The following is a 14,503-nucleotide window of genomic DNA, read 5'->3' as shown; positions in this document are numbered from 1 at the left end:
AGACTGGGTAGGTAATTGGGCGAGAAGACAAAACAGAACTACTGCATATTTAAAAGATTAGTAGAAGTATTTTAAGATTCTGTATTTATTAAATTCACAAACTATCATAAAGCTAGTAGTATCACTATAGAAAAGTTCTCTTTCTTTTAGATTAGTTATGTGGTTGTACATTATTTCATTATGGTAAGTTGTACTATTGATCCAGCTTAAGTTTGGGGAAAGATTGTGTCTGATGTATTAATGTATTTTAGCTAACCACTTAGGTAATATCCATTACAATTTAAGGAATAAAGCTTTTACAAAATGTGGAAAGAAGTTAAGTAATAGAAGTTGCTTATGTTATAGAATCATTGTAATTGAAACATAAAATGAAGTTAACCCAGAATTTGGTGGTGGTTTAGTGGCTAAGTTGTGTCCGACTCTTGTGATCCCATGTACTATAATATAACCCGCCAAGCTCCTCTGTCCGTGGGATTTTCCAGGCAAAAATACTGGAGTGGTTTTCCATTTCCTTCTCCAGTGGATCTTCCTGATCCAGGGATCAAACCCAGGTCTCCCACACTGCAGGCAGATTCTTTACTGTGTGAGTTGCCAGGGAAGCCCAGCCCCTCAAATTCCAGCCCAAAGCATTACTCTGCTTTTTTTCTTTCTGTCTGTCTGTTATTATCCTCTTCTCTCTGGATTCTCCTGCTGCTGACCATCACCCCTCTCAAATTATCCATCGTTTCCCAGGCAGCAGCGCTGAGGCTGTGGGAGAGGGTGAGGAGGCCAGGCTGGCGAAGGGTGGAGAGGTGCGGGCAGGGCGATTTAATCTGACACCTTCATCACTGTTAGTGCTTGCCAGGACTCTTTCAGTACTTACTGACAAGTGAAAATTTATATTGGGCAAAAGCATTTTTTAGATTCCAGGAGAAACTTCTTTGGAAAAACAAATACCGAACAATAAAACAGATAAGTGATGGAGACTTACCCAACACCATTTTTCTAAGATTCTAAGATATTGTTGCTTATAGTGCTATGTATTTGTTTTTCATTGCTGTAAAAACTGTTGTGAAATGTGCTACAGTTCATGTGTTTATTCTCCTGTCTGTGGACATTTGGGTTCTTTTCAGTTCTATAATTACAAGTTTTTCAAAGATATAGGAGTGAAATTGCTGAGTCATAGAAAGTTCATAAGAAGATGCCAAATTGTTTCTCAAAATAGTTATACCATTTACACAACCCTGTTGAATACATCTTCTGCTACACTTGGCATTGCCACAGTTTTTATTTGTAAATCTAGTTAGTGTAAATGGTGTCACATTGTCTTAATGTACATTTCTCTACTATTTATAATAAGGTTGACCATCTTTCCCAATATTTTTTTAATTTTCTGCATTTTCTTGTCTATCAAACAGAAGTTCATATCTTTTGCCTATTTTTAGAGTTTGTTTTATTGTTTAATGGAAATAATTTTATATACTCTAGATACAAATGATTTGTAATTTTTATAGATTACAAATGTCTTTTCTGAGTTTGTGACTTGTCTTTTTATTTTCTTAATGATGTCTTTTGTTGACTAGTTTTCATTTCAGTGTAGTCAAGGCAGTTTCTCCTTTCTTTCTGAACAGTCCTATTTTGTGTATAAGGAATTCTACTTTTTCAGTTCAGTTCAGTTCAGTTGCTCAATGGTGTCTGACTCCTTGAGACCCCATAGACTGCAGCACACCAGGCCTCCCTGTCCATCACCAACTCCTGGAGTTTACTCAAACTCATGTCCATCAAGTCGGTGATGCCATCCAGCCATCTCATCCTCTGTAGTCCCCTTCTCCTCCTGCCCCCAATCCCTCCCAGCATCAGGGTCTTTTCCAATGAGTCAACTCTTCGCATGCGGTGGCCAAAGTATTGGAGTTTCAGCTTCAGCATCAGTCCTTCCACTGAATACCCAGGACTAATCTCCTTTAGGATGGACTGGTTGGATCTCCTTGCAGTCCAAGGGACTCTCAAGAGTCTTCTCCAACACCACAGTTCAAAGGCATCAATTTTTCAGCGCTCAGCTTTCTTCACAGTCCAAATCTCACATCCATACATGACCACTGGAAAAACCATAGCCTTGACCAGATGGACCTTTGTTGGCAAAGTAATGTCTCTGCTTTTTAATATGCTGTCTAGGTTGGTCAAAACTTTCCTTCCAAGGAGTAAGTGTCTTTTAATTTCATGGCTGCAGTCACCATCTGCAATGATTTTGGAGGCCGAAAAAATAAAGTCTGACACTGTTTCCACTGTTTCCCTGTCTATTTGCCATGAAGTGATGGGACTGCATGCCATGATCTTAGTTTTCTGAATGTTGAGCTTTAAGCCAACTTTTTCACTCTCCTTTTTCACTTTCATCAAGAGGCTTTTTAGTTCCTCTTCACTCTCTGCCATAAGGGTGGTGTCATCTGCATATCTGAGGTTATTGATATTTCTCCTGGCAATCTTGATTCCAGTTTGTGCTTCCTCCAGCCCAGTGTTTCTCATGATGTACTCTGCACATAAGTTAAATAAGCAGGGTGACAATGTACAGCCTTGATGTACTCCTTTTCCTATTTGGGACCAGTCTGTTGTTCCATGTCCAGTTCTAACTCTTGCTTGCTGACCTGCATACAGGTTTCTCAAGAGGCAGGTCAGGTGGTTTGGTATTCCCATCTCTTTCAGAACTTTCCACAGTTTATTGTGATCCACACAGTGAAAAGCTTTGGCATAGTCAATAAAGCAGAAATAATGAAGGGCCTTTGAGAGCTTATAATCCAATTTCTACTAAAATAGAAATATAGTCTAAGAGAGGTTAAGTGATGTACTCAAGCTCCTGTCCTTTTAAGTTGTCAAGATAATGCTCAAACTCTCATCTTTTGATTTCAGCTGTAATATTCTTTACATCCGACTTTTTGTCCCCTTTAATGACTTGTAAGGGTTGGAGTTCATGCCCTCTCAGTACTCTTCTTGCCTCCTCTAAATCTAGAGTTTCGGTTCACGTGTATAGGCAGAGTGAGGGAAAATATAATCTTTTTTTTCTTTTCCTTTCTCCTTTCTCAAATACCTAATGAACACTTGCGGTCGGTCAGGCATTAGAGATGTATGATAAATTAGGTATCATCTTGTCCTCAAAGAGCTTATAGTTTATTAGAAGAGTTAACAAGTAAATAGACTATTGTATTTCAGTGTCATAAATATAGTCACATGGGGTAATCACTGGGAATTCTGGAAGCATATAAGAGGATGTGGTTGGTCTTGGTGAGTCAGGGTCACTTCTTAAAAGATATGGTATCTCGGGTTTACTTTTAAGATAAACTGTTTATCATAGTTAAACAGTATTGGTTATTGAATAATCATTAATAAAGTTACTTTGATTAGAAATAGCTGGCTTCTCCTAGACTTATTCCGTAGCTTTCTTGTTGAATTGCTGTGGTTCTTCCAGAGGAATTGATCTTAGAAAAGTCATAGAGGAAATAGCTTGGAAAGCCTTACAGGATTATCTGTATGTCTCTTGGAGCTGTTACCCAATACAGTTAAATAGAATAGTTGCTCAAATAACTCTTCTTCATTTGCTCTAAACATAACAAAATCAGTACATTTTAAAAACTTGAAACTTACTTGCCAAAATTTCTGGCTTAACTGTTTAGAACTCTCTGGGGCCCAAGAGTATGTGAAGGGCCCCATCAAAGGAAGTGATAGCCAAAGACCTCTTGACAGGCAAATAATGCATTCTCATATAAGAAGGATGGGACTCAGTCTTAACTTACCAGACTTTGTGGAGTGAATTGTGGCAAGTTACCCGTCTAGATTACTGACTTCTAATAAGCTATATAAAAAATTGATTCCTGAAATAGTAGCATTTCTGTTGGGTAGAAGTAAATTGTAATTTATATAGTTTTGGTTAAAACTTTTATTCTTTGATTAAGATGACTATCCCTAATTTCATGGCCAAGGTGAAAGTTTTTCTGAAGTTTATAATTGATGGATCTTTGTCATACTGAAATACAGGCCTTATATAACTTCATATAAAGCTTTTAAAACATTGTCAAAATGAAGTCAAACATTATTCTGTTTACTGTACTCTCACAGGAACATAGGCATGTTGCCAAATATCACGTTTATCTAAGCAGAATATAGAAAATATATTCTGAACTTTAGAATCACAAAAATGGTTCCCATCATCACACGGATTTTTTTTAAAAATTAGCCAAAAAGTTAAACAACTCCTTTACAATTGGAGAAATCTGGTTCCAAATGCTGCGACTTAACATCACTAATGGTAGAGTTGTGCCCCTTGAAATGATGTATCAGAAAGGACACAACATTGTGCAGAAAATCACATCTGAATCTAATCATGAAGAAACAGTGGACAGACCCACATTGGAAGACATTGTACAAAATATATAGGTTTAAAAATGACTATAAGAGGCAGTTGTTAGGACCGCTGGACGTTCTGTATTTTGGTTAGTATGGTACCTGACATTGATTTTTGTATACTAAGCCAACCTTGCGTTCCTGGCGTAAATCTCATTTGGTTTTGGTGCATAGTCCTTTTTACATGCGTTTTGTTGGTGACTTAAGCTTTAACAGGATATGCCTCAGCTCGGGCTGAGAATTGTGGGGCAAGATTAGCTCGGTCAGCGTCACTTAAGACCGAAGGCCTCAGGCCAAAACATTCAAGCATTCTAATATGAAAACAGTGTGAAATGAAAACTCGTGTTGCTGCAGGCATTTCTTAAAGTAGTAAGATAATGCCTCACATCCCTTGTGATTCTTACCAAATTATATTGTGAATCAGTAGAGCAAAGATTTCCACCCCTTCATGTACACTCATTCATTTGTCACTGAATTTTTGAATTAACATTTTTCCCCTTTGATAATAACTAAGGTAATAGAAGTAGGAGGCATTGGTTCAGGTATAGAGATTGTTGTTTATATTGGCTTTTGTGTATATTGGCATTTGTTTATCAATTTAAAGGTATATTTTTGTTATAGGGGCCAAGTTTAAAAAATATATTGGCCATTCAGCTCATGTAACTAATGTCAGATGGTCACATGATTATCAGTGGGTTATTTCTATTGGTGGAGCAGATCACTCTGTCTTTCAGTGGAAATTTATTCCTGAAAGAAAACTAAAGGATGCTCTTCACATAGCACCCCAAGGTGAGTAGTACATACTGCCTAAACAATTTTTCTGCCAAATAACTCTTCATGTAACTCCCAAATAATAATTTTACTGTTGAAATGTACACTAGCCTTATGTTAACAGTATAGATTATTATTAGTGGAAATTTTAAATTAAAATATTAAGTCTATATGTTTGAAGTCAAATGTCACAGGGCATGGACTACAAAGTACTTTGGTTACATTTTAATCTTATCTGATGAGTGAAAAACATACATTAATAAAGCAAACATTTAATATATTCTCTGGGAGATGGGTATCTAGGTTTCATTTTTTTTTTGACAAGAAAATTATCTAATGTCAGTTCATCTATTACATATAGTTTTTTCTAGCTGTTTTTCATGTTAATTATAGGTTATATTTACTTATATTTGCACAGACATTTAAATTTGATGTAGCGGTCACTGGGGAGCCAGTGAAGGGATTTAAAGGAACTATTGAGTTTGCAGTGAGTGGAGAGGAAGATAATATGTAGTACAGTTTACTGACATCTGTGTCACTTGAGTAGGTAATTTAATTTGATTATTTATGGCTTGTCTCCATGTCAGTTGGCAGTCAGCTCTCAATCCTTAATTTTATTGTGCTGTTTTGAAAGTGAATCTTACTTAAACAAGTAATGATGCATTTTTATAAATTACAGAAAGTCTTGCAGACTCTAATAGTGATGAATCAGATTCAGACCTGTCTGATGTTCCAGAACTGGATTCTGAAATTGAGCAAGAGACCCAGCTCACCTACCGTCGGCAGGTAATTTTTATTACCACATGAGCTTTTCCTGAAAAAATTTCTTCTTTATCTTGCTCCTTGTTTACTCATCTATTGTTATCTTTCGTGGTTTGTAAGTTTCCAAGAAATGTATGGCTGTCTCCCTGTTTAAGAGTTAAAGTATAGTTGTATAAAGTGTTATTTATATTAAGTGCTTGATATTCTAACTGTGCCTGTATTGTGTTTTATTATATAATATATGTGCTTTTTGTCACAGTATACTTACATTGATTTCCTTTAAAATATTCTCTTACGAAGTATAAAAATTTCAGGAAACTAAATATGTATCTGTCAGTGTGATACTTAGAAAATGTAAATTAGTTTGTCTTTCCAAGGAGGTAAATTTCATAAAGAACCTTCCTATTTAAGACAGTTATTAAAAGTTTAGTGATCATAGTTACTGCAATGTCTGAAGTTACATTAGGAATCTACAACACCTTTATTAATTTATATTCTAAGAATATTTCTACTTATGTACATTATTTAAAGGTTTACAAAGAAGATCTACCTCAGCTTAAAGAACAATACAAAGAGAAACAAAAAAGTGGTACTTCTAAAAGAAGAGAGCGGGCTCCAGGAAATAGTATTCGATTGCACTTTGTTCACGGGTACAAAACAGCTACTTTCCATTTATGTGTTTGAGTTTTGGTTCACGTTTACTGGCTGTGTGACTTTGAGCAAGTCACTTAATCTCTATGTTTCTGTTTCACCGTCTGTAAAATGGAGATAACAGCACTTGACTTCATGGGGTTCTGGTGAGGAGTGAATAAGTCAGTACTTGTGGTGACTTAGAGTATTGTCTGGCACATAATAAGCATTATGTAAATATTTGTTAAATAAAAAATTAATTTTCTTGTGAAAATTTAGTATTTATAAGAAATGGATCTATCTTAAAGCAAGAAAAAATAAGTGAAATATAAGAGATTATCATCCCCCGTTAATATGTCTAACTTGGAATGATACTGTGGCTTGTTTTAGCCTAAGCAGTTTGGCCTTCGTGTCTTAGTTTCAGTAAAGTACTGTTGCTGGGTTCTCTGAGAACACCTGGCAACCCAGGGCTCACGTTTCATCCGGGGACAGCAGAGTCTCCGAGCCAACTCTTTCCTCCCTTCACCTAGTAATCGCCTTACCTGGCCCGTCAGGCTTTTAAGAGTCTGGAGACAGACTTCCGTAGTGGGGGCTTTTCCCTGCAGTGGGGGCGTCTGGGTTTGGCTGTTTTTCTGGAGCGTGGTTGGTTCACGGTGTGTCAGTCTCAGGTGTGCAGCAAGCCGGGCCAGTTGCGCACATGCATGATCTCCTCTGCTTTTAGGTTCTTTCCCCGTAGGCCTCGATAGAGTGCTGGGTAGTGTTCCCTGCGTTATGCGGTACGTCCTTATTAGCTGTCTGTTTTATGTACAGTGATGTGTGTGTGTCCGTCTCCATCTCTCAGTGCATCCCTCCCCTCAGTTCCCCCCTGGTAACATAAGTGTGTTTTCTACATCTGTGACTCTATTCTGTTTTGTAAATAAGTTCATTTGTACCATGCTTTAAGATCCCACACATAAGTGATAGTACGTGACACTTGTCTCTCTCTCTCTGATTTGCGTCACTCAGTATGGCAGTCTTTAGGTCCATCCCTGTTGCTGCAAATGACTAAAATAGGCAATATTTCTCTTCACTTAAGTTTTATGGATTGGGTTTCTTTGAAGTGCAAAGAAAGTTCCTATAAATGGAATTATATTGCTCATTTTTAGAGGACCTGGCTACTTTTTTTCTGGACGTATACATTATTTTTAAATTGTAGTTTAAACTTATTTTTGTTTATATATATATAATATTTTCATGGTTCAACAATGTGTATAAAAGGATACACTCTGACGATCTTCTTCCTACATCTGCGCTCCCAGCTATCATTCCGCCTTACCCAAAGGGAATTACTTTCACTTAATTTCAGAAATATTTATGTAGAATACAAATGAATACAAATGTACATTCTTTTCTATACCCTTTCACTTGTAAAAAAGCAACTTTTTGCTTTATAATACATAAATTTAGTATTTATAGTTATGCAAATAGTAATGTACAATATACACTTTTCTGTACTATTTTTCACTGAGTATTGTAGCTTGGATTTAGCTGTCTGTAATCAGAGCAGTTCACAAAAGTTTTGGGATCTGAGATGTTTGTATTTTTTAAAATTATTCAGTATCTTATAAAACTGGAGATTGAATGTTCTCTGTATAGTCCATATTTACCAGTGAGAGACCAAAGTTCATGTTATATGTTTTCTATATTTAGTTACAGAGGTTATGACTGCCGAAGTAATCTGTTTTACACTCAAACTGGTGAGATCGTGTACCACGTGGCAGCGGTGGGAGTCGTTTATAACCGGCAGCAGAACACGCAGCGCTTTTACCTGGGTCACGACGACGACGTCCTCTGCCTGGCCGTGCATCCTGTGAGAGACCTGGTGGCCACAGGCCAGGTGGGGCTCTGAAGGGCTGTGTGATGACGGGTTGGCGAGGGCGGACCCGTGTTTGGGTTAAAGTTAGCTCAGCCCATTGTTTTCCTTCTGTAGTTTTGGAAATGAATTCTTTAGAATGGGATTTTATTTTCATGTTACAAATGAAAATTCTTTATTATAGTTTTCCTTAGAGTTTTATTGTTTTACTTATTATTATAATTTGAATTTTGAACTGTAAGCTCTGGCTTCTGTCAGAATAATATATTTTTTTAAATTTGTGAGTAAACATTATAAAAAACATGAAGTTAAGAAGTCTGGTTTTTTAATTATCTAAAATAAATTATCTAAGAAATGTTCTGTAACAAATAGGACGACTGTGTTTTTATTTTTCTATCATGATAGTAACATGTTCAGGTTTACCAAAGTAGAAAACACAGAGAAAAGTCATAACTGATACACCTCTTTATATGTTTATTCTTAGAGAAGGAAAGGAAGGGGTATACTTATAAATTCTCACTGTGTATAAGCACTTTACTCTGTGTAAGCACTTTACTAATTTCTTAATGTATATTTGCTTTATTCTCACCTCACCTATGTGAGAGTGAAACCATTTCCCCCCAGCTTATAAATGAGGAATTTTAGGTTTAAGGAAAATACATGATTTCCTCAAAGATCTCTCATCTAATAAGTGGTAAAACCCAACATCCTTAGTCTGTCTGGCTTTGAACACTGGGTTAAGGATACCTTCTGGGATATATTGAGGGTAGGGGCAGGCAACTTGCATCATCCCAGGTAGCTTCCTTGAAAAGAGAGAAAACTCTTTCTTTCTCCCATCTTTGCTCCCTGTGTTTGCATCTCCCCTCACTTGTTTATTTCTCCCCTTCCTTTCCCTTCCTCCTTTTCTTCTCCATTTCTTCCATTCATTCAAAAACACTCATAGAGCATGTGCTGTGTGCCAGGAAGAACTCTGGGAATGTAAATGGAACATCTTCTTGCCACGGTAAAACATTCATGCTCTGTGAGGAAGGGCAGACATGCAAGAGAATTCTGATGCAAGGTCACAAGTGTAGATCGGGGCTTCTTACCTTGGCACTGTTGACATTTGGGGCCAGATAAATTTTTGTTGTAAAAATAATTGGATTTTTGTGTACGGTGGAATCCTGTGCCTTGTGCGATGTTTAGCGCCATCTCTGACCTCTGTGCAGTAGATGCCAATGACACCACCCTCCCCACTGTGACAAACAGAAATATCTCCAGACAGCATTTGGAAGGCAAAGGTCACCCCTGCTGAGAACCATTGCGGTGGAGATGTGTATAAAGCCCTCTTGAAATGTAATAAGGGACTGATTAATCGTGCCTAATGGAATTAGGGAAACCCTCATAGAGATGATGCCATTTGAACTTAGTAGTTTACCTGACAGAGGGGAGGCTGGGGAAGGTTTTCTGTTATGTTGTATAACAGTCGAGCAGAAAGAAAAAAACTGAAATAAAACATAGCTTCTTTAAATAACTGTGAGCACCCTAAAGTTCAAATCTGAGAGTTCTTGGTGGACATTAGTGGAAGAACTAATTAAATGGGTTAGTGGATGCCTCAGGGGCACCATTTATCTTCACTGTTAGTTTATGTCAAGGTTCCTCTTAACACACAATTATGTGCCTGTTGTGTGTAGCAGGGATCACCTGCTGTGCTGTAGGAAGGAGTTTGGACATTATTCTGACGCTCCTGGAATAAGACTGTAAAAACTGGTCATTTACTACCATGATTCTGGCATTTTAGGGAATTTGGGCCAAATTAAATCAAAAGTCAGGATGCCCACTGGATAGCCAATGTAGAGGAGGAAAACCTTACCTCTTCCTATCCTAGACTTTTTTTTTTAATCCTAGACTTTTAGCTGGGACTCTAACAAAAAGACCAGGTTTCCCTGGTGGCTCAGAGGGTAAAGAATCTGCCTGCAGTGCAGGAGACCTGGGTTCTATCCCTGGGTTGGGAAGATTCCCCTGGAGAGGGGAATGGCAACCTACGCCATTAACAGGAGCAATTCATATCACCTGGGAGAAACCAAAACCAGAAGTAACTCAAAATGGTGATGTAGAATTCCAGCTTATGTAGAAAATAGTAGATCTGTAGGGAAATGTCAGGACAGAGGAAAGTGTTTAATAACTTAGTGAAGTGTTGACTGATCACAGTATTGTTTTTTGTTATATATTTGTATAAAACTAACCTCAAAATCAATGATAATTGGCAGCCCTATTATTTCAGGAGTTGCCTTTATAGACAAAGTTATTATGTAATATATCTTAATCTGTATAGAGAAAATGATTACTTGCGTCCAAAGGAATAATTAAAATTTAACTCCTGTTAACCTGCTTGGCGCTTTAACCTCTCTGCATCTTTGTTTGTACCATTATCTTAGCCTGGAATGTGCTTGCTTGCTTCTCTTTTTGTCCAAGACCTACACTTTTTGAAGGCCCAGGACAAGTAACATAATTTCCATGAAGATTTTTCTCTACAGCCTTTCATCCTCATTAAGCACATATTACCAGATGTTTTTATTTTAGCAGAAAGGATCTCGTTTTCCCAATGAGTTTGCAAAATTTATCTAATTGTCTTAGCACACTAGCATACACTGGGTTGCTAACGCTGCCAATAGTAGGTGCTCAGGAAGCATCATCTCTATTGATGAAGTAGAGGGTAAGGTTTAGGAGCTACATAGTTCTAGAACCTTCCTACAAACACTGAGCCTAGTCTCACTAGCTTTTCAACAAACATCTGGGAAAAATGTTGGTTGCATAATCTTTATATTCTTTACTTGATATCTATAACAAATATGACAAAAGTTGTAAAAATCTTGTTTTATTTCCTTTTGTAGGTATGAAAATAAATGGTTTAATTGCTAAAATGACTTTTATCATTCTTTCTATTTTAGGTAGGTAGGGATCCCTCAATTCACATATGGGACACGGAGACCACTAAACCATTGTCGATATTAAAGGGCTACCACCAATATGGTGTCTGTGCTGTTGATTTCTCAGGTAAGGAAATTTTTGTCTCAATAAGAATGATCAAAATTCAGAGGCCGTACACAGCATTTTTGTCTTCATCAGTGTTGCCTAAACTTGTCATTTAAAAATGACTTTCATGAGAGACTATCAAGAAGGCAGAGGGGCCACATCATAAAGAATATGAATTTCATTCTAAATGTATGAGAGGTCACTGGAGCTTTAAATAAGGGAATAAAGTTATCTGATTGGCATTTTAAAAAAAGACCAGTTATCAAGTGTGCATACTGTGGTCCTAGCCTATCAAGACTATGAAAGTGTGGGTTTGCTAGCTGGTTTATAATTGTGATTTAATGAGTATAATTTTAATACCCACTATTATAAAAATGTTTTTATTAAAAGATGTTTGTCTATATAACCTCTGGAGACATCTCAGATACTACTAGTGGTATGTGTGTCCCACTTGGGCAAACCCTGATCTCCCTTAATGTTTTGTAGTCTTCTAACTGAGTCTTCTAACTCAGTCGGTTAAGAGTCTGCCTGCGATGCAGGAGACCCAGGTTTGATTCCTAGGTTGGGAAGATCCCCTGGAGAAGGAAATGGCAACCCGCTCCAGCTTTCTTGCCTGGAGAATCCCATGGACAGAGGAGCCTGGCGGGATACAGTCCATGGGGTTGCAAGAGTCAGACTTGACTTAGTGACTAAACCACCACTATCACCAGGGTGAAAGCTAAGAAAGAAAGAGATGAAAACTAAAATGCTTGTTTTATAACGTTTCTTTGAAGTGACAGTTCTAATCTGTCTTATGAGAATAAGTTTAGATCTCAAAGTTAAGTCTTTGCTACATATATAAAAGTTTAGCAACTACATTTAGATCTACAATGAAGGCTAGAGTGTTGATTGGAAAGAGGGGTCAGTTCAGTCCCTGAGTCATGTCGGACTCTTTGCAACCCCATGGACTGCAGCACGCCAGTAGGGAAAGAGGGGTGAAATAACTTTAATAGACAATTTTATATTAAGAAACGTAAATTTGTGCTTTCTGCTGCTCTGTCTGAGGAGATGGTGAGTTATTCATAGTAGAGTCTGGGAGGGAATGTATTTACACCTACACATATCTGCCAAAAGTTAGGAGACTGAATGACAGCGGAGTCAACGAGAAAGACACCACTGGGAGCCATAACAAACCAGTTAAGGTTTGCAGAAAGTATGGCCGAGCGGCAAACATTTTGTTACAGACTGAATCTTTCCAACTTTAAACACATGCACACCTGCCAGTGTGACTGACTTAGCTCAGTCGCTTGTCTAATATCCATTACATGTTACTTGATAGTAGTAACAACTAAAATAATTGATCTTCACTACGGTCATTTTTTTTCACAACAGTCATATTAATGGCAATATGTAGTTGTGGTGGGGGTTTAGTCACTAAGTCATGTCCAACTCTTGCAACCCCATGGACTGTAGCCTGCCAGGCTCCTCTGTCCATGGGGTTCTCGAGGCAAGAACACTGGAGTGGGTTGCCATTTCCTTCTCCAGGGGATCTTCCCAACCTAGGAATCAAACCCAGGTCTCCTGCATCACAGGCAGGTTCTTAACTGACTATGTGGGAAGTTGTAACCTATATCTTTTTTATTTGACTAACTTTTTATAATCCCTATGACTTCTTTTATCACAATAGAGTTCCTATGGTGAATTTCATTGGTGTGTATCACTTCTTCCTTCTTTCTTAGTTTTCTCTTTCCTTCTCATCTTTTTTCCACTTTTCTTATCTTCCTCCTTTTCCCTACCCCAGGCTGATAGACAGGTGAGGTAAATGAGGTCAGAGAAGAAGCCCGCAGATAGATGCACTGAGAACCTATTCTTCCCCCTTCTGAGCTCTGCTTTTCTCATAGCCATGTGCACTGTGGTGGTGCTTAGTCGCTGAGTCATGAGCAACTCTCTTGTGACCCCATGGACTGCAGCCCACCAGCCTTGTCTGTCCATGAGATTTCCCAGGCAGGAATGTTGGAGGAGGTTGCCACTTCGTCCTCCAGGGGGGTCTTCCCAACCTAGGGATTAAACCCAAGTCTCCTGCATTGGCAGGGGGATTCTTTACTCCTGAACCACCGGGAAAGCCCAGCTGTATGCATGTCTACCATTGAACGTTACTTTATAACATTTTAAGCATGGCACTGTGGTGACAGAATGCGCACTGTTTTTATCTTCTGGGCGTTGACGGTCAGTCTGTTTCTGGTTATTCTCACAGCGGACGGGAGGCGCCTGGCCTCCGCCGGGCTGGATGACGGCCACACTGTGGTGCTGTGGGACTGGAAGAGAGGCGAGCGGCTGTCCATCACACGGTAGGCGGGGCGCGGCCAGCAGGCGGCGGCCGGGGTGCCCGCGGGCTGCGAGTTCCTTGGGTTATAGCAGCGCTGAGATCAGGGGAGCACGCCACAGCTGCGATTGCCGCTGCCTGTGTTCCCACTGAACAAATGGCGTGCTTGTGGTAGAAAGACAGACGATTGCAGAATTCACTTGTAGGCTTATCCTTTGTGAACACACTTATTACTGTAACTATAATATGATATTGGAAGTAGCTGTTATCTAAAATACCCACTTACGGATAGGTAGAGTGAATTTCACTATTCTGTAGTCATTTGAAAACATAAAATGCTCCTGTATTTGAGTGACAGGAGATATGTATACACATATCACAAAGAAGCGATAGATTGTTTTCTGTTGTAGTTTTCATTTCCTGAATTTCTACAGTGAGCATTAGTATTTCTGTAATAGTAAAAATATTAAAAATTGCTTTAAAGGAGGAAATAACAGTGTCAGAGACTATTTTTTAACTTCCTGTTCCCTAAAGTTATACATAAAGCATTTTTAAAATACAGATAAATGCTTTTCTCATACTATATAAGCAGTACACAGATGAAAGATAGTTTAAGAGGACTTTGTAAAGATTATATTAAGTGCTCGCTTCAGCAGCACGTATACTAAAATTGGAACGATACAGAGAAGATTAGCATGGCCCCTGCGCAAGGATGACACGCAAATTCGTGAAGTGTTCCATATTTTTAAAAAAGTTTACTGAGGAAAAAAAAAGATTATATTAAACTATAACTGAGTAATATA

The 14,503-nt window shown here is 38.2% G+C and overlaps 1 protein-coding gene and 1 non-coding gene across 11 annotated transcripts in view; both read left to right on the top strand.

Moving 5' to 3' along the window:
* EML5 (EMAP like 5) overlaps positions 1–14,503 on the top strand; it is a 151,456-nt gene that overhangs the window by 66,049 nt on the left and 70,904 nt on the right. For all 10 annotated transcript variants that reach the window (XR_006270152.1, XM_043472724.1, XM_043472723.1 and 7 more), the window contains exons 11-16: positions 4,990–5,157; positions 5,819–5,925; positions 6,433–6,551; positions 8,221–8,407; positions 11,314–11,419; positions 13,632–13,725. Coding sequence is in view for 9 of the 10 variants with exons in the window: in XM_043472724.1 (XP_043328659.1) it covers positions 4,990–5,157; positions 5,819–5,925; positions 6,433–6,551; positions 8,221–8,407; positions 11,314–11,419; positions 13,632–13,725 (781 nt within the window). In the remaining variant the exon portion in view is untranslated. The remainder of the gene's footprint in view (positions 1–4,989; positions 5,158–5,818; positions 5,926–6,432; positions 6,552–8,220; positions 8,408–11,313; positions 11,420–13,631; positions 13,726–14,503) is intronic.
* On the top strand, positions 14,341–14,447 carry LOC122444508. The gene has a single exon (XR_006270326.1). It is a non-coding gene; the product is annotated as a U6 spliceosomal RNA (small nuclear RNA).

This window comes from Cervus canadensis, chromosome 6 (genome assembly GCF_019320065.1).
Source record: "Cervus canadensis isolate Bull #8, Minnesota chromosome 6, ASM1932006v1, whole genome shotgun sequence".
Lineage (NCBI taxonomy): Eukaryota > Metazoa > Chordata > Mammalia > Artiodactyla > Cervidae > Cervus > Cervus canadensis.
Note: the sequence above shows the minus strand (reverse complement) of the source record. Positions and strands in the feature narration are given on the sequence as shown.